The sequence below is a fragment of the Chelonia mydas genome, chromosome 4 (genome assembly GCF_015237465.2).
Source record: "Chelonia mydas isolate rCheMyd1 chromosome 4, rCheMyd1.pri.v2, whole genome shotgun sequence".
NCBI lineage: Eukaryota > Metazoa > Chordata > Testudines > Cheloniidae > Chelonia > Chelonia mydas.
This window is the reverse complement of record NC_057852.1, coordinates 95,160,648-95,185,304: the sequence shown is the minus strand read 5'-3', so window position 1 is coordinate 95,185,304 and position 24,657 is coordinate 95,160,648. Positions and strand designations below refer to the sequence as shown.

At 39.7% G+C, this 24,657-nt stretch overlaps 1 protein-coding gene across 1 annotated transcript in view; it reads left to right on the top strand.

Annotated features, from left to right (window-relative positions):
• Window positions 1-24,657, top strand: part of GRXCR1 (glutaredoxin and cysteine rich domain containing 1) — a 61,164-nt gene that overhangs the window by 35,213 nt on the left and 1,294 nt on the right. Inside the window, exons 3-4 of the mRNA XM_037896436.2 lie at window positions 8,601-8,840; window positions 19,867-19,932. Of these exons, the coding sequence (XP_037752364.1) occupies window positions 8,601-8,840; window positions 19,867-19,932 (306 nt within the window). The remainder of the gene's footprint in view (window positions 1-8,600; window positions 8,841-19,866; window positions 19,933-24,657) is intronic.

Sequence of the window (24,657 nt, the reverse complement as noted above, 5' to 3'; positions counted from 1 at the left end):
GAATCAGACCATTTTTCATGAAAGGAAACCAAACTTCTCCTACGATCTGGGCCAGCCTACTAGTAGCTGGTGAGCACTTAAAACTCCAGTGCATCCTCCAAATGTTTGTTGTGTGTTGATATGAAATTCAAAGGAGAGGCAGGATGGTCTTGTGGTTAAGACACTGGCTTCTCTTTATAAGACCTAAATATTATTATTTTGCCACAGACTTCCTTTATGCAAGTCGCTTAATTTCTCTCTGCCTTAGTTTCCCTATCTGTAAAATGGGGATAATTCTTAGCTAAGAAGGGCATGTGATGATGAACTTGTCTGTGAAACTTTGGAAGAACGTGCTATAGAAGGACAAAGCATTTATTAAAATATTAGGGATGAGACTTCAAAGAATGGGTGCTTAAATTAGGCACAAAGGGCATTATCTTGCATCACTGAACTCCAGGATACCATTGCCGTTGATCTCAGTTGGAACAGGATCAGAGCCCTAAATCCTTACTGAGGTTCCTAAGTGGCCCAGGTTTTCAAAGCACCCATCAATTTCATTTTTGAAAAATTGGGTCATGTATTTCAGAGCCTAACTGGGGCACATATTTAAAGAGGAAAAAAGAGTCTTCATCTGTGTGTCTGGAGGTTATTGTCTTCCTTGAGGCAACAATTATTGCTCTTTGAGCATTTAAGAAAAATCTGCAGCCAACACTTGTAGAACATTTAAGAGCAATTGTCATGCAAGGGTATGGAACTGATAACTGACATGTAAGCGATATCAAGGTAACTTGGTGCAAGTTACTCATCTTCCTTGACTATGAATAAATTTTGCATTTGAGTCACTTGCAAAATTATGAAAATTTACCAATGGATGCGCAAATTCTACTAATCTGAACTGACAATATTTTAATGAAAGCAATATTTTACTTGCTTGTTTCCCACCCAAAAAAAATTTACCATGAGTGTGTGGAGTTTTGCAAGGCAGAATCAAGTCAGACTATGGGAAATGCTTCAGGAATGAGTGCTAGTCTACACTGGCAATGCTAAATCAATTAGAGTACTGATGTGGAATACAGCTAATGTTGGTACGTTGATTACTTGTGTGAGTACTATTTGCAGTGCTTGTACAATATGGTTTCAATCTGAGGACCCAATTCTGCACTTAATGGAAGAGTAAAATCTTTAGCAAAAGCCATGAAGAAGACACTGCTGTCTTCCACTTTTGGAAGGGATATAAACCCTTAACATGCTGTAGGGCATAAAATAACCTCTACTATTGGGGAATAGGAGTAAACTTTCCCTGGGGCACATTACACGATATCTTCTGCAGGGTTTCTTGAACCTTATTCTGAAGCATCTGGTACTGATCACTGTTGATGACAGAATACTGTACTAGATTGACCGCTGGTCTGATCCAGTCTGGGAATTTGGCAATTCCCTTATTTCTGTATTCCTGTTATTAGAAATAAATATGACCAATTTTTGGGGTCCATCTAGATTTAAAAGTGAGGGTGTTCAGTTTATATATATTTAAAATATCCATTAAATTAATCCTATGCAATATGCATTCTCTAACCAACTTGCATATTAAAAATAAAGCAAAACAAAAAAAATAAAATAAATTTTTAGAAAACTAAGCAGCATCTGTTGTCCATCTTGTTAAACTGCCATCTTCACAATAAATCCTGAGTTGCACTATTTATACTACTGAATGCTAGAGGCAGGGTCAGAAAAGATGGGTAAATATGCATTTATTTTGTGGATTTCTAATAGTGCACTACAGTGCTGCATTTAATTGTATGTTACCAGCTGCCTCATCATTCAGTTTATTTTTTACTTTCTCTGCAAATGAAATATTCCTTTTATTACAAGTCAAGAACTCAGGAGATAACGGGATATTCATGGTTAACAGCACGCTACATCTTTCTATATAGTTCAGGTGTGTTGCTCACTTTGAGCCTTTTAAGGTATGGGTCCTCAACCTCATTATAGACTCACCCCACTAATGTGAAGAAATAGAGGTCTATAATGTTTAAGTATGGTTTGATGCACTCTTGTGTTCTGTGTATGACAGAGCCATTGAGCTTCTTTATGCTACACAGAACACTTCTGTGCACTCGAGTTCTCTTGTGCATCTAGAAATATCCCTTTCAATCAACAGGAGGATAGACTGAACAGGAGAGTTCCTTCAGGCCCGAGCTCAGTAGAACCTCCCAGTATCTTGTTAGATCTTAAGAGCTCTAAAGAATAATTTTCAAGTCCTGGGTGGTGTCCCATGAATGCCTGTGTCAGGGTTCCGTCCCCAATCTGAACTCTGGGGTATAGATGTGGGGACCCGCATGAAAGACCCCCTAAACTTATTTCCACCAGCTTAGGTTAAAAACTTCCCCAAGGCACAAATCCTTCCTTGTCCTTGGGTGGTACTACTGCCACCACCAAGTGAGCTAGACAAAGATTTAGGAAAAGGACCACTTGGAGTTCCTGTTTCCCCAAAATATCCCCCCCAAACCCCTTCACCCCCTTTCCTGGGGAGTTTTGAGAATCACATACCAACCAAATAGGTAAACAAGCTGAGCACAAGCCAGACCCTTGGTTTTTAGGACACTAAAAACCAATCAGATTCTAAACAGAACTTTATTATAAAGTAAAAGAAGCACCTTTGTAAAATCAGGATGGAAGGTAGTTTTACAGGGTAATAAGATTTACCACACAGAGGATTCCCCTCTAGGCAAAACTTTAAAGTTACAAAAAAACCAAAACAAACAAACCAGGAATAAACCTCCTTCTTAGCATAGGGAAAATTCACAAGCTAAAACAAAAGATAAGCTAACACATTTACTTGCTATTACTTACAATTTTTTAAAATCTTGGATGCTTATTTCAGGTAGGGTTTTAGGAGATGGTTTTTCCTACGCTGGTCCCTCTCTGTCCAAGAGAGAACAACAAAGAGCACAAAACAAAGCCTCCCCCCACAGATTTGAAAGGATCTTCTTCCCTTATTGGTCATTTTGGTCAGGTGCCAACCAGGTTATTTGAGTTTCTTAACCCCTTACAGGTAAAGGAGGGATTTTATGCTATCCTTATCTGTATGTTTATGACAGCCTGTCAGCTTTATTTTGCTCTTGTCAAAGCATCTGTTATAGGGGTACAAATATGTGGTAATTGTTCCAACTTAAAAATAAACCATACAAATTCCTCCTCCTCCTCACAGTAGGGAGTAATCTTTGCAGACATTTTTCCATCAGATGCTCTTTTTAGGTGTTTCTATATCTGAGGGCAAACACAATTTCCCATATAGGGAGAGAGGAATAAATTACTTGTGTCTCCTGCTTGCGTATGGACCAGACCATTTGCAGCGATTCTGGAAACATACTTTCTCCTGGGGTCTTTCTGGAGTACAAACTGCTTGATTGATAATGATTTGTCAAGTTTCCAGTATATATGAAAGATGTAAGGTTAGCTGTAGAGTAATATTTCCTGAAAGCAGGATTGCAAAAAAGTGCTTACACTTTTTATTAAGATGGCCACTATCCAAGTCCTACTTTACACCAGGCCTGTGACAGTCCGTCTGGAATTCCCTATGGGTCTAGGAGTCCTGCATTCCTCTCCAGGTGAGCAGAAATGTAGGATCACAGCTAAAGGCACAATGTCAACTTGAAAAAAAATCACATCTGTCTGAAAACTTTGTACCTACTGTAGTGACAAGCTAACAAGTAAGATTACGAAAACCAAAAGAGATTAGGGTGTGTGGGAAGGGGGCGGGGGGTGAGAAAGAGGGTGGAAAGAGTCTCCTCTCCTTTTTTTCAGTTTATGTTATGTATTGATGGCACTTTGTGTATAGTCAGTTTCACAGTGTCCTTGTAAGGTCTGTTAGGGCTAAATTTGGGCTGTGCTGCAAGCACCACCTATGGAGCAATGCAATACCCTCATAACCTTTAAATTGTGCCTCTTTACGATCAGCAGTTACTAGTCGCCTATGCCCTCTGTTTTATTCCAGCTCAAAACACGAAATGCATTCATATATTCAATGATCTAAGGTTCATTACAGTGAAACGGTGAAAGTTCATTTTCTGAACTGCTTTTCCATTAACTTATTTTTTACTGCCATTAGTTTATTACAATTCTGCTGCCATGTGAGACTAACAGATAAGAACCTACATTTACAGCTCAGCAAAGCAAAGCTACAGGGATATTGGTTCAGAATAGAATTCTGCTGATTTACTACAAAGGTTTATATTCTATAGTACATATCATGGGTTACTATCCTTCAAACTGGGTAACAAAACAGGAATTAGTACTAATAAGAGAAAAAAGAATTTCACTTCCACATTTTCTGTATATTTACATGTAGGATTTTGAATGATCAAGTGCAGCCACAGTAGGTAACAGTATAGTGCAAAGAGGAAAAGCTTAATGTTCCAATGCCAAGCACAGTCAGTCTCTAGTTTAGAAAGCCATTTGAAGAAATCTAATATGTCCTGAGTTCCTATTTATCTTGCGCCCTTGGTACATCTTTGCAGCACATACAAGTGTTCTTCTTCATTACCCCATTAGGCAAAAGAAACATAAAAGCAAACGCAGACACATAAACCTGCCTAATCTCTGCTTGATATCACTCCAAATAGTCTTTCATCTCTTTACTTTCCCCATGTCTGTTGATTTGTATGCTGCTAGAACACCTCAAGTGCTGATGCTAATTCAGATAATGACCCTTTGTTTCAATCCCATTTGCTGTGACTGGGAACCACTAGTACTAGAAATTAGAGCTGTGTGGTAACTGGTATTTCCAGAAAATGTTGCATTTAAAAAAAAAAAACATTCCAAATCAGAACAAAACAGGCTATGCTAAGCTGTGGCTTCCTGTCTCCCTCAAAAGGCAGGCTGCCAAAGAGCCAGAGAAGCGGGTGCACAAGCTGGCTTGCTTGGTTGGTTTCCCCCTAAAGTTTCAATAGAAGCAACACGTTCATGGGAATGTTCTGATTCTGCTAAAAAAAAAATAAATTTCCCAATGGAAAAACAATTCCACTGGAAAGTGGTTGACCAGGTTTATTAGAGAGCATGATTCTGGCTCCTGTTCATTATGACAATGCTACCAAGATCCAGCATGACTTTATTCGTTTAATGTTGGAAAACATCATTTGTGAGAACCAAAGTTCTTTCACTTCCAGTCAGGTATACGTGAAAGTTATTTTTGCCTCTGGAATTGTGAATTAGCATTGTTAAAGAAATTTTTGGAGTTAGCATTTCCATTAGTTCAAAAATAGCTTACTTCTCAACTCCCCCACTCTTTTGTCCTGTGCATAAGAAGCTGTCCCCCCCCCCCCAAACTGTGCAATGTGTTATACATTTACTTAGAAGTAATTCTCTATTTTTAGTACTTTTGCAAATCTTTTGGACTTTGGCATCAGCTCTTCTGCTCTGTAAGGAATCTTGTTTAATTGTGGATCATTACTCAGCAATCCTAGTTCCATGACAAATCTGTAACCATATTGTCAATATTTTTTTCCTTTCACTTTAGTTTAGTTTTGTTGAGAGAATGTAACTATGCAGGATTCACCCCTGCAGCTGGCTGTCTGGGAATTAGCTTGTTTTCCAGCTCCGGAGCACCCTCTGCAGGCCAGTGTCATCACTGCTGCTGGACCCTAGTGCCCCTTTGGCCAGGGGTTCTGCCCCAGCAGTATCCCCTCAGTCTCCAGGTCTCCCCTCCCCAGGGAACCCCTAACCCCCTAACGCCACCTTGCCTCAGTGCCTACTGCCAGTCATCATTTAACCCGCACTCACTGGGACCAACTGCAGCCTGTAATGGCCACTCATCATTGGCAAGAGGGGGTAGGACCTGCTGCCTATGCTTATCCCCAGGCTGCTCCTTTACAGTCCCAGAACCTGGTTTGGGCCCTGCACCCTGGGGGGTTGTCAGGCTGGAGCTCCCCAGCCCCTCTTGCCTTTCCCCCAGCACTGCCCTACCTCAGGTCCCTGCTCAGCTCCCAGAAAGGCAAGTCCTTCCCTCAGAAAAGCTAGAGAGAGCATCTTAAGCACCTGGCTCACTGGCCTTTTATAGGGCCAGCTGCAACCTGATTGGGGCATGGCCCCAGCTGTGGCTGCCTTCCCCATCAGCCTAGCTGCTTCTCACAGCCCCAGCCCTCTCCCAGGGCTGGCTTTAACCCTTTCCAGGGCTGGAGCGGGTAACCACCCTGCTACAGAGAGTCTTATGGTTAAAGAATACAACTAAGCCACATTACCGATTCTAGTCTTGGTTGTACTCCAGCCTTCCTGTGTGACTTTAGGAAAGTTGCTTAAATACTTTGTGCCTCAATTTTCTCATTTGTGAAATAGGAATAATGGTACCATACTACCACACATGGGCATTACAAGAATAAATTAATGTTCATAAAGAGATCTGAGATGTTTGTGTGAACAATGCTGAAAAAGTATTACTTTGTGCACTGAGATACTATAGTGATGGGCATTTTAGATGCTAGGAATAGTATAATAACCAGAAAGGAGGAGAATATAATTTATAAGACAAAGGTGACAGATGAGGCTTATTGAAATGTTTTGCACCATTACTGTAGAATATTGAATGGTTTAATAAGGGATAAGCTATTCCTCTCATTCAGGAGATGTGAAAAATGCTAAGGAAGAGTTAATTGCTTCAGCAGATGTATAGTAGATTCTAGGGATAGAATACAGACCAATGAGTAATGGGTCAATTTTACACTAACTTTTCCTACAAACAGAAGAGCCAAGAAGTATAACCAGCGAGAAAGAACCTTTGGATCCTTTATGGGATGATTCCCTGGGATGGTGGGTAGGAAATTGGTAAATTCCATATTTTTTAAGCATCCCTTTGGTGATCTGGAAGACCTGAAAGTTCTTCTTGAGGACTTTCCTTAACTACAAATTAAACCCTTTAAAAATCTAAGTAAAATAAATTTGCTGCCAGTGACGTTTCAGTCACTTCCAGTGGTGTTTGTCCTAGTCTGACTGCAATTTTACCTTTGCAGTTAGTTTACACAATTCAAAAATGAACAATCACACATCAAGAATCCTTTTCTACAAATTGCTGCAGTATAATGTAAGTCTTTGTTCTGTAGTGTTTCCTAACTTGTGGCTTTACTTCTGTAACATTGCCAAAATAATGAAACCTTCTCATGTTGGCTCTTGCAATGGGTAACTCAAAAGGCTTGGAAGCTCACTTTGCTTTAGTTAATAACCTAGGAGTTTTACTATTTATCCAGTTTTTGTCTGAACTTAATATCTCTTTGATCTACAACAATGGTTCTTTGACATTATTATAAATGCAAGCCACTTTTTTAAAGAGGGGAGACTCTCTCTCACACTCTCTCTCTTTCAACCTCTATTGACTACAATAGGCTTTGGATCTGACCCTTATTATAAATTTACCATTTTAAAAGGGAAAACTGTTGGTTGAATCCCCAGCAAAGACCAGGAAGTACTGAGCTGCCTCTCAAGAGATGCCAGTCCTTTTCAGTTAGACAGACAAAATTGTCTGCCTTTTTCTTGCATCCTTTTTTCCTAGCAGTAGCATTGGTTTTTCATGAGGAATCATGATAGCAAGGGCTCTAGCAGGGGTAATAATTTATTTTTTGTCAAGGTCTAAATTTCTTGGTCAAGGTATAGTCGAAGTCCAGACTCCAGAGAAAATAATGATAATACTAAATGATAACAAGTAAATAAAAATATTTGGGGGTCTGTTCAAAAGCGTCTGGTAGTCCAGATTTGGCCTGCAATCCGCCTATTCACTGCCCCTGTACTATTATGTGAGATCAAGATATAATGTACTGCCCCTCTACTGTAATATGAGATCAAGATATCATTGGCTATATGGGTCCCTAGTCCCCAACTGATAGGAGAAAAACAAAACAGTATTTGATACAGGATCTGGCAAATCCCCAAAAACTGGATTAATCACATTCCTAGATGAAGGTCACAGATGGATAACTGTGGATTTGTGCTTTTAGAGCAGTGGTTCCCAAACTTGTTCAGGGAAAGCCCCTGCCGGGCCGGGCCGGTTTGTTTACCTGCCGCATCCGCAGATTTGGCCAATCGTGGCTCCCAGTGGCTGTGGTTCGCTGCTCTAGGCCAATGGGGCTGCTGGAAGCGGCGGCCAGTACGTCCCTCAGCCCGCGCCGCTTCCAGTAGCTCCCATTGGCCTGGAGCAGCGAACCGCAGCCAGTGGGAGCCGCGATCGGCCGAATCTGCGGATGTGGCAGATAAATAAACCGGCCCGGCCTGGCTTTCCCTGAACAAGCGGCGGAACAAGTTTGGGAACCGTTGTTTTAGAGACTGGAACAAGTGGGGCTGATTCATCACTGTTCAAAGCTGCTTGCAAAGCCACCATAAATCCTCTTAGTTGGGCCCCTGCATGGCAATTATGACAGCTTAATCCAAGATCACACCTCATCCTCTTCCATACTTATGTTTGAGGGGGGAAAAACAAAACAACAATTTTGGAAAAGAGGTTAAGATGTGCTTACTGCTTAAATAATATTTCAAAAGAACAGAATAATCACTGAAAGGTACTGGTACAGCCATGAAATAAATGTAACTACTAACATTTTATTTACTGGAGTGAACAATAAAAACATTTTGTTTTCCAGGTGTCTACAGTTCTAGAATTTGGTCGCATCGTAATTTACACTACCAGCCTTCGTGTGGTGAGAACCACGTTTGAAAGATGCGAGCTAGTAAGAAAGATCTTCCAAAATCACAGAGTGAAATTTGAAGAAAAAAACATTGCTCTGAACAGTGATTATGGAAAAGAACTAGAAGAAAGATGCAGGAGGGTGTGTGAAATCCCATCACTACCTGTTGTCTTTATTGATGGCCAATATCTTGGGGTAAGTTCTGCACAAGTTTAAATTTCACTCTGCAGTGTGTGTGTGTAGATGCTAGCCGATAAGAATGGGAAATTATTTTCTTTTATTGTTTGTATTACAGGAGCAATCAAGGATTGGGGCTCTATTGTGCTAGGCTCTGTACACATACACAGCGAAACATGGTCCCTGTCCCAAAGAGCCCACAGTCTAGTTACTACAAGATGCAACAGGTGGATAAAACAAACAGGAAAAAGTTGGGGGGCATGCTTAAGTAACAAACAAGTGAACAAGTTATGCTCAGCCTCTGATTTTTCACTCTACTTCAATAGCTCAGCATTTTCAGCAAGTAGGTGATACAAAAAAGGAATTGTAGCATTCATTTGTCCTTTTCCAAGGGCATTCAGAACTGTCAGAGACCAGTCAGATGTAAAGTCCCAGGAGTTTTTTGCGGAGGGGAGATGGGGAGAAAAGGATGTATGTAAAATATGCAGAGTGGCTGGTTGAATGATATTTTGCAAATTAAAGTAGAACTTATCGAATAATTTATCTTCATATGAAACATTTGATTAATTTTATCTTCCATTATTCATTCATCTTATAGATCTGATTGAAGAAATTGAGTTTTATATCCATTTAATCAATTTCACATTTTTTTATAATATTATATTTCTCCCCTTCATTTGGCCAGTTCTAATGCGGTGGCAGGTTTAAGAATTAGATTTTTATTTGCTTCATACTCTATGAAGATTTACTTATGATGATGATGACGACATTTGTATGTAGTTCTTTAAGAAAATACCAATTGTTTTATTATAAACTAAGTAGCGATGACAGGTTTCAGAGTAGCAGCTGTGTTAGTCTGTATCCGCAAAAAGAAAAGGAGTACTTGCGGCACCTTAGAGACTAACAAATTTATTTGAGCATAGCTGTAGCTCACGAAAGCTTATGCTCAAATAAATTTGTTAGTCTCTAAGGTGCCACAAGTACTCCTTTTCTTTTTAAGTAGCGATGGTTGCAGTGTTTCTGTCATTGCAGCGAATTGATGCATTTACCCTACTCTAAAACGCTTTTGTATTTTGCAACAAAATATTCTATGGCTTTCCTTTGGTGGTATGAATGGTGAATGGCCTTACAACCACTGTCCCACTAATATGAGTGTGGTGTAACTATTGTACATCTGTTACCAGAACAAGCCTCTAGTGTTTCCCCATCCTGCAGAGGTCAGCACTCCTAAAGGGTAGGCATTAATAATATCTTTTTAAAGACCAATAAGCCAGCAATTTAGCTTTTTGAAGACTAAATTTAGCTTTTCCTTTTCTAGGCTATGTAACAATACTACATTCACAGTATTCTCAACTTGTGGCAAGGTTCCCAGCCATATGAACATGTCTGACTACTGCCTGTTGCAATGGGTGAGATCATCTGTCCAACAGTAGGATCCTGTGGATGTGTGAAGATGAATACTTGACTCTGTTCCCTACCCGCCCCCAGCCCCTTATGAAAAAACTGCAGCTTGGAGTTGGATTAATTCCTCTGTGCTGGGAAAACCCTCCTCAAAGATGGCGGAGGAGATGTGGGTTGGGTCATTAACTTTATGAGGGATAATTTTTAGGAGCAAGGAAAGGGACTCATTCTGTAGGCTAAACAGGGTCAAGAGATGTCCTTGAGTTTGCCATTTTAGCTTGGGCCTCTTATTTCTTATAAACCCACTCTTTTCAGACAAAAAGAAAAGAAGTACTCGTGGCACCTTAGAGACTAACAAATTTATTAGTCTCTAAGGTGCCACAAGTACTCCTTTTCTCTTTGCGGATACAGACTAACATGGCTCCTACTCTGAAATCTTTTCAGACAGTAGTTACTGTTGCCACACAACCCCCTGCTTCGTTTAAGGTTGTAATAAGGTTGTTATTTGTCTTTATATAAAGTGATATAAGCCTGTGTCTACTCCCTGAAACAAGCAACATGCATTTTAATATGAACAAATGCAAGGTCATGCATCCAAGAACCAAGACTGTAAGTCATATTTCCAGGATGAGGGATTGTATCATCCAAAACAGTGACTCAGGAAAGGACCTATAGGACATAGCGAATAACCAACTGAACACGAGCTGGTATGGCTACGAGGGTGTACGCAGAGGATGTAGAGTCATAGCAGGAAGGTGGTATTATGTCTATATTTGGTGAGATCATTTCTGGAATATCATGTCATGTCTGGTGTCCACACTTTAAAAAAAGATGTTGAAAAATTGGAAAGAGTTTAAAAAAAAAAGCTACAAGAATTATTCCAGGTCTAGAAAGCCTGCCTTACCATGAGAGATTTAAGAAGCTCAACCCGATTATATTATCAAAGACAAGGTTAATAGGTAACTTGATCATGGTCTATCAATGCCTCCATTGAGAATATTTCTGATAGCAGAGAGCTATTTAACTTAGCAGACAAAAGCATAATAAGATTCAATGGCAGGAAGTTGAAGCAAGATAAATTCAAACTGAAAGTAAGGTACAGCAATGGTAATTAATATTAGAACAATTTATCCAGGAATGCAGTGGATTATTCATATTAATACCAGCCAGTTTTTAAAAAGACATGCTTTAGTTCAGTGAGAAATTAGGGTCTTTGATCATAAAGACAGGTTTCAGAGTAGCAGCCGTGTTAGTCTGTATTCGCAAAAAGAAAAGGAGTACTTGTGGCACCTTAGAGACTAACAAATTTATTTGAGCATAAGCTTTCGTGAGTGAGCTGTAGCTCAAGAAAGCTTATGCTCAAATAAATTTGTTAGTCTCTAAGGTGCCACAAGTACTCCTTTTCTTTTTGATGATCATAAAGGTACCCTTGGGCCTTATAATTTACAGATCAATGATACTATGAGTGTTGCCTTCACAAACTGATAAATCCAGCAGTAACTGCTGAATCTTGGTCTCCTGCAATTGTTTAATGGCAATCTGAGAAGCAGATATTCTATACATGGGAGCTTGCTGGGCTACCTCTTACAGATACTTTACTCTTCCATGGAGATGACCAGTGTTTCATAAACTACAGTTTGTGAACTGTGGATAATACTAAGCATCACTTGCTATGCCACACACATCCCATTCAGCCTTCTAAAAGGAGTCAATATACACTCACCTGTGGCATGAAGATACTAGGCCAAAAATCAAAGAAGTTACCCTGGATTAATGACAGCATAAGTGAGACCAGAATTTTGCACAATGACCTTAATAAAATAAACATCTTCAGTGAATAACAGGACTTGGTGCACTCAAGCTCCCCTTATATTTCTTTTCTCACTGACAGATTTGACATTAGTACAAATGTTCTCTCTTATTTGCTGGATGGGGATAAACTTGCCGAAAGCCAAGCAAATAGTAAGAATGTATATGAAAAAAGAGTGTCATCTTAAGGTGTTATAGAATCTGAACCCAACAGTCAAGCCGGCAATCCAGAGAGATGGACCAAAACAAGAAAGAATATGCTTTTTTGGCAGAGGAGTCAGTCTTTACTCTACTAAAGTAAAAGCAGATTTATAGACTGAAGAACAAGATTTCCTAGAATACAGGGGGATGTTTTACCAACGCAACTAACTACCACACCAAGAGATGTCATGTTAAAGGTGTTTCTTCTACTATTATGGAAGTATTCATAACTAGAGCTTGGTGAAATTTTTCAAACAAATTTTTTTCTGAGAAAAATGAAGACTCAAGTCAACCAAAACATTTTGTAAATTCATGTCAAATTCACTGAATTGTTTTGACTGGAAAAAATCCAAAACAAGGTTCTGAAAAAATAGAAACATTGGCATTTGCAAAATAAAATATTGTATTTTTTCAACTCTTATACTTTTATTTTGAATTTTTCTTTTTTTAAAAAAAACACTTTAGAACTAGAAATCAAACCATTTTGTTTTGGGTTGAACAAAACATTTTTTATTTTATTATTTTTTGGAACTGCCACTGAACTGAAAAATCAGTTATTTGCACAGCTTTATTCACAACTGTACACTTTCCTCCCAAAGACAGTGATGGATTTAATCTAAACTCAAATGCACTTTCACTGCAGTGTGGTGGAGGGTAGAGAGTGATGATTCTGTTTTAGTGACATTTGTTCTCACTTCATCTTTTCAAACTTTTAATAAATCCCAACCATACAGCAGCAGATTTATTTCACTAAAGCTCCATTAAAACATAATATTATTTTTCCTTATCATTGCTGGTTGATAAAAATAGTTTTGTGTGAATGATAGCTCTCTTTAAACTAGAGACAGTCTGAAAAACCAAATGAAAAATAAATGAATGTACATATCAATGAGATAGGGGATAAAGGGGAAAGGAAATTCAGAGAAAGCTTTAGGCCCAGATCCTGCATCAGGGTCCCAGATCATAACATGATCTTCATGTATCTACAATCAACATACCTCATTCACACCACACTCTAACTTAGTGTATATAGAAAGACATGCATGTCACTAAATTCCCATACAGATACTGTCAGCTAGTCCTTGCTCAGAGAGAGACAACATCTGCAATTCTCCTCATGCAAGTAAGGCATATGGTGCATTGGCAGGACAGTGTAGGAAAGCTTCCACCTTATGTCCCTGAACTACGCCTCTTGCTAATTCTCTTAGACCAAATCCTTAGGGAGTTAGGTCCTAACCTCAGGCAAAACTCTCATTGAACCATTGCTAAACAAGGACTTCAAAGCGTGTGACTTACTCCTTATTTTCCTGTGCATTAAAACTCAGTCTGACTGAAGAAAAATTAAAAGAAAATAATTATTTAAGACAATGCACCTCAGGACCCCTTTTCATGTATGCCTTTTGTTTGCCATTTCTGTGCAAAACCGTTAATACAAGCATTAAGTGCTGTGGCTTACATTTAAATCCACACTAATATTAGCTTAATGTTAGATTACTAATGGATGATAGCATCTATTCATCCAACAAGATAGGCTTTCCTCTCACTAGAAATTCCTCACACTGTGAGATAGTTCTTTAATTGTGGGATAGAGAAGGATTTACTCAAAAAACAAACAAACAAACAAACAAAAATGAAACAGGTAGAAGGGCAGGCTTTTTACTTTAGTGGATTTAAGGGTCTAAGATGAATAACCTGATTATTTGGATCATAATTCTAGATCCTGCTAGTAAACCCAGCACTTGAAGTTAGTTTATTTCAGTTCTTCATACTGAGCTAGTCTCAGAGACCCTGTATTGCAATAGTCTGAAGATAGAGCCAGAGGTGCTGGAACTAGAGGTGTGGGGGGTGCAGTAACACCCATTGGCTTGAAGTGGTTTCCATCATATACAGGGTTTACAGTTTGTTTCAATGGCTCTCAGCACCCCCACTATACAAATTGCTCCAACACCCTGGAAAGAGCGATTGCACACTCAGTGAAAGAGCTCCTATTAACATAAAAATGGTCTCTATGGAATAGGTACAATTAAATCTATTTTAGCATGCTACCTACATAGGGCTAGATCAGGGGTTCTCAAACTTCATTGCACTGCGATCCCCTTCTGTTAACAAAAATTACTACACGACCACAGGATGGGTGACCAAACCTTGAGTCCGCTCAAGCCCCACTGCTGCGGGTGGTGGGGCCAAAGCCTAACCCCAACCCCCACTGTCCCAGGTGCGGGGGGGCCAAAGCTGAAGCCCGAGGGCTTCACCCGCAGGCAGAGGGCCTATAACCTTGAGCCCCGCTGCCCTGGGTGGTAGGCCTTGGGCTTGAGCTTTGGCCCTGGGCCCCAGCAAGTCTAAGCCAGCCTTAGCGACCCCATTAAAATGGGGTCCCAACCCACTTTGGGGTCCCGACACACAGTTTGAGAACCACTGGGCTAGATCATGCTTTTAGCATGGAGCCCATGCTAAGGGGGTGCTAGGGAGCTATATTATAGCACACAGAGGACTGGGTGTGGGAGTAATTAATAAGTAACTACACTTATTTAAAGGGTGTTACATTCAGCTGGTACATGTAGGGGGTAGGAGGAGGAGGGAGGCTTATGGTTGTGTCATCTTTCAGCTTGTCATCACAACCCACTCTCTACCCCCCTGTACGCGTGTGCATCAGGGACAGTCTATGCCTGTGTCCATCAGGAACTGTGTCTGTGTGCTACCCTGAGTACTAGAGCTGTAATTATGGACAGCCCTTATGTTGGCCTCAGAAGGGGCAGAATACTTACTTGTTACCACCCCAGTGCAGCTGCATAAGTGCAGGGCATAATCTAGCCCATAGCCTGTGTCATTGATACAGATGTTATGAAAAGCAGCTATCATGATAACACAGTAGCTGACCTAAACAATGTAGCCTTAATTTTTATTCTTACAGTCCCAGGTCCACAATATAGATTAGCTCCTTGTAAAATATTCTTACATTTCATTTTTAGTTCAGAATAGAGCTGTCAAGCAACTAAAAAAATTAACCACGCTTAATCGTACTGTTAAACAATAATAGAATACTATTTATATTAATATTTTTGGATGTTTTCCACATTTTTAAATATACTGATTTCAATTACAACACAGAATATAAAGTGTACAGGGCTCACTTTATATTTATTATAAATATTTGTAGTGTTAAAAGAAAAGAAATAGTATTTTTCAGTTCACTTAGTACAAGTACTGTAGTACAATCTCTTTACCATGAAAGTTGAACTTACAAATGTAGAGTTATGTACAAAAAATAACTGCATTCAAAAATAAAACAAATGTAAAACTTTAGAGCATACTAGTCCACTCAGTCCTGCTTCTTGTTCAGCCAATCGCACAGACAAACAAGTTTTTTACATTTGCAGGAGACAATGCTGCCCGCTTCTTGTTTACAATGTCACCTGAAAGTGAGAACAGGTGTTTGCATGGCACTGTTGTAGCTGGTGTTGCAAGATATTTACATGCCAGATGCACTAATGATTCATATGTCCCTTCATACTTCAACCACCGTTCCAGACGACATGTGTCCATGCTGATGATGGGTTCTGCTCGATAACGATCCAAAGCAGTGCAGACCGACGCATGTTCACTTTCATCATCAGAGTCAGATGCAACCTACTGAAGGCTGATTTTCTTTTTTGGTGGTTCGGGTTCTTTAGTTTCCGCATCTGACTGTTGCTCTTTTAAGACTTCTGAAAGCATGCTCCATACCCTGTCCCTCTCAGATTGTAGATGCCACTTCAGATTCTTAAATCTTTGGTCGAGTGCTGTAGCTATCTGTAGAAATCTCACATTGGTACCTTCTTTGCGTTTCGTCAAATTTGCAGTGAAATTGTTCTTAAAACAAACAACATGCTGGGTCATCATCTGAAACTGCTATAACATGAAATATATGGCAGAATGCAGGTAAAACACAGAGCAGGAGACATACAATGCTCCCTCAAGGAGTTCACTCACAAATTTAATTAACGCTTTTTTTTTAAACGAGCATCATCAGCATGGAAGCATGTCCTCTGAAATGGTGGCCAAAGCATGAAGGGGCATGTGAATGTTTCGCATGATTAATTTATTTTGGGTTAATCACATGAGTTAACTGCGGTTATTCGACAGCCCTAGTTCAGACTAATCAGAAAAAATCATATTAAAGACTTTAAAACTATTGCTAACTACTGTACCATTAAAAAAAGGTGCAGTAATGTGAATTTCTGGTTTGCAGCTGGGATGATAAAGTTTTAGCTGAATGCAAGCTGAAATATAAACCCTTTCAAACCTGAGTTCATAATGGAAAGCATGTCAAATTTTGAATTATACTGTTGTGACAGTAGCTTTACACTACAATCCAATATCAAAGTAGCATAAAGTAGGAACCACGGAAATGGTTTTCACCAATAGATATTTCTATTCTAAGTAGAAATAAACTGTAATCATCTCAGGGCTTGTCTAGATTTAGGGAATTTGCACTGATGTATCTACATCAGTGGAATAGTAAATCCTTAAATGTTGCTACATTGCATGGTAAATCACAGCAGTGCAACCTGTGTCTTCTACCAGTGCAGTGCATTTATATCAGGGGTTTGCACTGGTGTACTTATGACTTTAGCTCCTCCCATCTCATATAGACAGGCCTCAGCAAACACTATTGTATTTGTTGGCAAATGTTGGCTTTGTAGCAACAGTCACGTTGTGTGACCGGGATGTTCATGTGTCAGATTTTGCCAGTCTTACCCACACTGAATAGCACCCTGCCCCAGTCATCCCACTGAACTGAAGGGGTGGTGCGTTCAAGCTGAAGGTGTAGTGGGAGTGGCTCGTAGAAGCCCCTGTGTAGGTGTCACAGGGGGCCATGGAACAGTCTTTGAAGCAGCTATTCCATCAGCCCATAATCTGTAGTAGATTTCAATAGGACAACTCATGGAGGAAGGCACTACTCACCATGAACAAAGGTGGCAGAGTTGAGTGCACAGTCAGCTTTGCTTCTGTAACTAATCACAGCCAGATATATATTGCCTCTCCTTTTCAATTCCTGTAAATGTGAAATAATGGAATAGCAATCAGTTGTTAAATAAGTGTTGGCTAAAATATTCATACGTTGTCATTTGAAGAGATAAAATACTTAATTATAAACTGTGTCGCTGAATAACAGCCCATAGCTATAGCAGAGAAATTACCCACAGCATCTGGTGTGTCTGCCTGAGAGAGAAAAAAAATGCCATTCCTCGGCAAAAGTTAAAGCAAAACAACTTTGTGCTGGGAATCTAAGTTGGGTGGGCAGGCATGAGGAATCTTCCCCAATGCTAAATACAAGCAGATCCTCAGCTGGTGTAAGAATTGTCATAGCTCCATTTACTTTAATGGAACTATGACAATTTATACCATCTGAGGATCTGTAGAACACCTGTGCCTCCACTCTGTTGTCCCAGTCAACTAATAGGTTGTAGAAGTAACTGGGGACCTGTATACTCCCATGCACAAGGGTTTCAGTTCTGTGTTTCCACCTAGTGGCATAACCACCAGCCACTCACTGACTCCTCCTCTGGGCTGATCTTTCACCACACTCCCATCCCAGCTGCCATAGAAACAGTATCATGGAGTAGAGTCCCATGGTGTGTGCACTGAGTCCCTCTGTTTGGCCTGCACATGGCCTGCCTCCCTGCTCAGTAAAACAACATATGTTTGTCTGCATTCAGGGCCTTCCCAGCCCCCAAAGGGGAATTGGGGAGGGAGGTAGGGCACGGTGCAGGTAGGGGAGAAGCAGCATTTGGCCATGGAGAACAGGATACCAGTATGTGACACTCCAATATATTGTCAGTTGAACTAAGTGTGTGTTCAGATATGCACATACAGAAGCCTCTTATCCAGAGTACTGCATTTGGTGCAATGACAGTAACTACTGAGCTACAGGAGAGACAGAGTTGCCTAGAAGCTAGAAAATTGGACTGGGACTCAGAAGTGCTGGATTCCACTCCTGGCTCTGCCACCAGTTGCCTTCTGGGTGACTCTGGGAAAGTTGCTTGAATGCCTTGTGCTTCAGTTTCTGCATCTGTGAAATGGGAATAGTGAGGTTTAGCTACTTTGTAAAGCACCTTGAGCACTACAGATTAAGAGCTATGTAAGAGCTAGGTATTATTATTCAAGAAACTCATAGCTACATAAGGTAAATGCAAAACATTCAAATTGGACCCTCAATTAGTTGCAAAAAGAAAAAAACAGAAAATAAAAAGTTTTACATCTTCTTTGGCATGTTCATTTTGTTTGTAGTAATCTCTGAACATTTACTTTCAGAAAGAAAAATGAGAAACTATTTCATTACTACTCTGGTTCAGATCACAGAAATCTCCAAAGGCCTAATGTACTAGGGCTACATTATTATTATTCACTACAGAGTTTTGACTTCAATATTGTTACAGAATTTTCATTGTCCTTACTCACTCTTATTAGGAATGTTATGTCTGAATTCAATACTCACCTGCCAGAATAGTTGAAATACAGTTTCCCCGATATCATTTAGCTACATTCTCTGATGCAGTGTATATTTATATAATTGTATTTTTGACATACAAGACATTTTCTATTCTGCCAGGAAGTGCATAATGTAAAATAAGGAGAAAACAGTCTCTATAATTAAGTTGCATAGAATGGAACATATAGTAAGAAGATATATGTATACATACATACACACACATACAGATAAGTTGGAAGTTGCCATACAAACTGTGAGAGGCTAATTAGTTAAAATGAGCTTTTATCAGCAGGAGAAAAAAACTTTTGTAATGAAAATCAAGATGGCCTATTTAGACAGTTGACAAGAAGGTGTGAGGATACTTAACATGGGGAAATAGATTCAATATGTGTAATGACCCAGCCACTCCCAGTCTCTATTCAAACCCAAGTTAATGGTATCTAGTGGTGGCAATTTTGCAACAGAAAAGCTTCAAAAACAGACTCCAAGGAGAAACTGCTGAGCTTGAATTAATATGCAACCTAGATACCATTAACTTGGGTTTGAATAGAGACTGGAAGTGGCTGGGTCATTACACATATTGAATCTATTTCCCTAAGTTAAGTACCCTCACACCTTCTTGTCAACTGTCTAAATGGGCCAACTTGATTGTCACTACAAAGGTTTTTTTCTCCTACTGATAATAGCTCATCTTAATGAATTAGCCTCTCACAGTTTGTATGGCAACTTTCACCTTCTCTGTATGTATATACATCTTCTTACTATATGTTCCATTCTATGCATCCGATGAAGTGGGCTGTAGCCCATGAAAGCTTATGCTCTAATACATTTGTTAGTCTCTAAGGTGCCACAAGTACTCCTGTTCTTTTTGCGGATACAGACTAACACGGCTGCTACTCTGAAACCTATAATTAAGTTGTGGTGAATTCACAAGAAAAATGCAATATAGAGTTCAATAACCAACGCTGGACAGCTTTTCAGGAATCTGAGTTGGTTATTTTCACCTTTCAGTCATCCTAAGGTTCATCTCATAACAAAAATACTTCACGTGAACAAAATTCAATCTTTTCTTCAACCTAGTTAAATTTCCAAGAGTAAACCCTCAGGTAATTCCAGTCCCCTCAATGGTAAATCTGCTGTGTTTTTTCTTTTTGCTAATAGGGAGCTGAGAAAATTCTGTCAATGAATGAATCAGGGGAGCTGCAGGATCTCTTAACCAAAATTGAGGTAATTGTATTTTTACAAACTCTCTGGAGAAACTACAAATGGAAGTTGTGCTGTTAAAATTAAATTATTTGCTAGGTATTTCCTTTCTTTCCATTTTAAACTGATCACAAATCCTGCTTTTCAAAACCAACAACTACTTAGTGTTACAAACCAGCAAAGATTCCAGCCCCATCAGAACAGATTGCCGCTATGCCAAACTCAACAGTCCACATCCATCGTACCTGAATTTGACAGGGAGAAGACCCAAGACATTTATCCTCTGTAAGAACTATTTATGCAATCTCCACGATTTGAGCTGGGACAAATCCAGCATAAGGAGTCTGATATTTAATCAGACAGCAAATTCTTTGATCCTGATAGAAGAGAAACACAATGATGAACACAACAAAAAACAACATCCAACACAGTACAACTGAAAAAGAGACCAAACCATCTCCACTCAACAAATGGGTGTTCCTGAGGGAACTTAGCAGTAGTAGCAGTGAGGGTAGCAGAATGCCCCTCACTCCTCCATCCACTGGCCACCTCTGGGCTCAAAAGGACTGGCCAGTGAGACAGCTTTACATGTAGTTAAGCTGTATTTGTTGGCGGGGCCTCTAGCATCCTTCTCCAGAAGGATGGGTGGTTAAAGCCCTGGTCTGGGACCAACGAGATCGGGGTTTAATTCCCAGCTCTATCACAGAGTTCATGTGTGATTTCTTGCAAGTCAAGCTTGGTTTCTCCTTTCCCCATCAGTAAAACAGATATACTTCTTTTCTCCCGCTCTTTGCCTGTCCTATCTGCTTAGAATGTAACCTCAGTCTCTTACTATGTGTATGTACAGCACCCAGCACAATGGGTGTCCTGATCTTTGTAGGGGCCATTAAGTGCCACTAAAGTACAAATAATAAATAGCAGGCTAGAGCAGACTATGATTATAACTGTACACAGAGTACGTCCACTGATGTGTTAATACCAGTTTATTTTCATGGTCTAGAATGAAACAAATTACAGAGATGGCTTTGCCGGAAATCAGCTATAAGGTTCAGTCATGACTCATTTTCACTGAAGATCCAGAACACAGGAACTCACTATATGCAGTCCAGTCTTTCAGTAGGTCCAGTTCAGTTCTTTCAAGGCAAAGCTAGACCTCCCCTCCCAAAATCCACTTTTTCAAAGGGTTACATCTAGAGCTGACAAGTGATTAAAAAAATTAATTGTGATTAATCATGCTGTTAAACAATAATAGAATACCATTTATATAAATATTTTGGGGTGTTTTCAGGGGTGCAAGTAAGCCAGTATGGGCCAGTATGGCATACCGGTAAAAAGTGGCCTCCAGTACTGGCCAGTAACCAGCTGACTTTAATGTTGCTGCCCCTTTTGTGCCCCCCCATCGGCAACGCTGCTGGGTTCCTACCAACAGGGCTGCTGACGGGGGGGTAGTGACATTAAAGCGCTGCCATGGCAAAGGACCCTGCTTAAAGCGCTGCTGTGGGAGCACTTTAATGTCGTTGCCCCTTTTGCCCTCCCAGGCTGCCGAAGGCGATTTAAAAGTGCCCGGGGCTCCAGCTGCCACTGCTGCTACCGTGGCAGTGGCCAGAGCCCTGGGCCCTTTAAATCGCAGCTGGAGCCCCGAGCCGCGTGGGCCAGGCAGTGCAGATGGGCTGGCTGGGGGATGCTGACCCTCAGCCCCGCCCCTTCCCCCCCGAGGGCCCGCCCCTTCCCAGGGCCAGAGCTGGCTCCCATACCAGTAAGTCTTCGGCTTTACTTTCACCCCTGGGTGTTTTCCACCTTTTCAAATATATCGATTTCAATTACAACACAGAATATACAAAGTTTACAGTGCTCACTTTATATTTTTTTATTATAAATATTTGCACGGTAAAAACAAAAGAAATAGTATTTTTCAATTCACTTAATACAAGTACTGTAGTGCAATCTCATGAATTTATCATGAAAGTTGAACTTACAAATGTAGAATTATGTACAAAAAATAACTGCATTTAAAAATGTCCCTCCATGTTTCAACCACCATTCCAGAGGACATACATCCATGCTGATGACGGGTTCTGCTCAATAACCATCCAAAGCAGTGCAAACCAGCACATGCTCATTTTCATCATCTGAGTCAGATGCCACCAGCAGAAGGTTGGTTTTCATTTATGGTGGTTCGGATTCTGTAGTTTCTGCATCAGAGTGTTGCTCTTTTAAGACTTCTGAAACCATGCTCCACACCCCGTCCCTCTCAGATTTTGGAAGGCACTTCAGATTCTTAAACCTTGGGTCGAGTGCTGCACTATCTTTAGAAATCTCACATTGGTACCTTCTTTGCATTTTGTCAAATCTGCAGTGAAGTGTTCTTAAAATGAACAACATACTGGGTCATAATCTGAGACATGCTATAACACAGAGCCGGAGACATACAATTCTCCACCAAAGAGTTCAGTCACAAATTTAATTAACTCATTTTTTTTTTTAAATGATCATCATCAGCATGGAAGCATGTCCTCTGGAATGGTGGCCGAAGCATGAAGCGGCATATGAACGTTTAGCATATCTGGCAAGTAAATACCTTGCAATGCTGGCTGCAAAAGTGCCATGTGAACATCTGTTCTCACTTTCAGGTGACACTCTAAATAAGAAGCGGGCATTATCTCCTGTAAATGTAAACAAACTTGTTTCTCTTAGCGATTGGCTGAACAAGAAGTAGGACTGAGTGGACTTGTAGGCTCTAAAGTTTTACATTGTTTTGTTTTTGAATGCAGTTATGTAACAAAAAAAATCTACATTTGTAAGTTGCGCTTTCACGATAAAGAGATTGCACTACAATACTTGTATGAGTTGAATGGAAAAATACTATTTCTTTTGTTTATCATTCCTACAGTGCAAACATTTGTAAACAAAATGATTTAAAGTGAGCACTGTACACTTTGTATTCTGTGTCGTAATTGAAATCAATATATTTGAAAATGTAAAAGAACATGCAAAATATTTAATAAATGTCAATTGGTATTCTGTTGTTTAACAGTGTGATTAATACTGAGATTAATCATGATTAATTTTTTTTAATCGTGATTGTTTTTTATTTAATCGCATGAGTTAACTGTGATTAATTGACAGCCCTAGTTACATCCCTTCACTAAGTGTTGCTAGGTGGCACACCATTGCTTTTTCACATGATGCCAGAAATAGAAATTTTAGGAATTTAATTATAAGAATGTCGTTCTCTTTTAATTTTGGAGTTAGTTGCAAAAATATCCATATAAGTAAAAAGGTTAGTATCATAAGCTGCCACAGAAAATGCGGGCATTGCTAGATATGAAAAATGAATTTTGCTATAAACACTTCCCCACAGAGACTAATCAAAAATAGGAATTGCTTGCTGAATGAGACAGTGGTAAAAGCCACTTTTGTGGGATGCAGGGAAAAACAAGAGGGATTTCACGTTACCTCTAAGTTTGACTTTCTGTTCCCTGACAAGAATTCAAAAGCTCGCTTTGCCTTTGGCTAACATTGGTATATAGTGGATCGGCTTCTTCAGCATGATAATTCTTACACACACACACACACACACACACAGGGATGATCTAATGGCCAAATTGGGGTCAGGAAGTTATGTTTTCCCACAGCATTTTGGCTGGGATCTTTTTCTGCAGCTTTGTGTAGAGATTATATATCTCAGGATCAGGTAGGCATTTTACATACCACTGATTTATTTATCTAGTTTTGCATGTATACTTATGTAGCACATCTATCAAACATATGGCAAACATTTTAAGCACAGAAGCTTTCCACAAGTCTTTTCCAAGCATTAGAAGGTTGAGCCCCAAGATAAAACTAATCATGCCCCTCTATAACCTTGCCATGCTATCAGTGCAACATTTGGGAAGCTTGCGCTGTCATTGGTCTGGACCACTCCCTTGCCCTCACCCAGCTTCAGGGGCACATCTCATGCTGCTCCATGCAGCATATCAGATACATTAGGAAACAAGAATTTAAGAGATTCTTGGGCCAGATCCTCAACTGAAATGAACTGACATTGACTTCAAAGGAACTGTACTGACTTATACCAGCTACGGATCTGCCTTTCCTCATCCTTTTGCTTTTTACATGGCTATGCACACTGATCTGCATTACTAGTAGACAACTATTTTTCTGGACAGTTTTGCATCACTTCTGTTGCGTTTGATGAAATTACAAAAAAGCGGTATGTTCGCTGTACATATTTTAGCATAATTTACTAATTATTTAAGTATGATACCTCTGGGAAATACTAACAGGGATTGTATATATAACTGCCTTTCTTCTATAAATGAACCCTAAAAGCCTTCACTCAACACAGCAGCTCTAAAAAAGCCCACATACGTGTGCTACTGTAAGTACTTGCTATATTTCATTTCTCTCACGTAAAACTCCAGGATGATCGTTAAATTAACGGGTGATGTTTTCATCAAAAGAGATTTAAGTCTGCTTCTTAAATCTCTTTAATGCATCATAAAGAAAAAGAAAATAAAGACAGAATTATTAAAGGTTTCAGAGTAGCAGCCGTGTTAGTCTGTATTCGCAAAAAGAAAAGGAGTACTTGTGGCACCTTAGAAACTAACAAATTTATTATTATTAAAACAATTCAGGAACAACTGAGAGATTTGAGTCTTATTCTCTCCTTGCTCACACCAGTTTCCCCAGTGTAACTATTGATTTCAAAGGCATTTACTCCTGATTTATACAAATGTGAGAAGAATC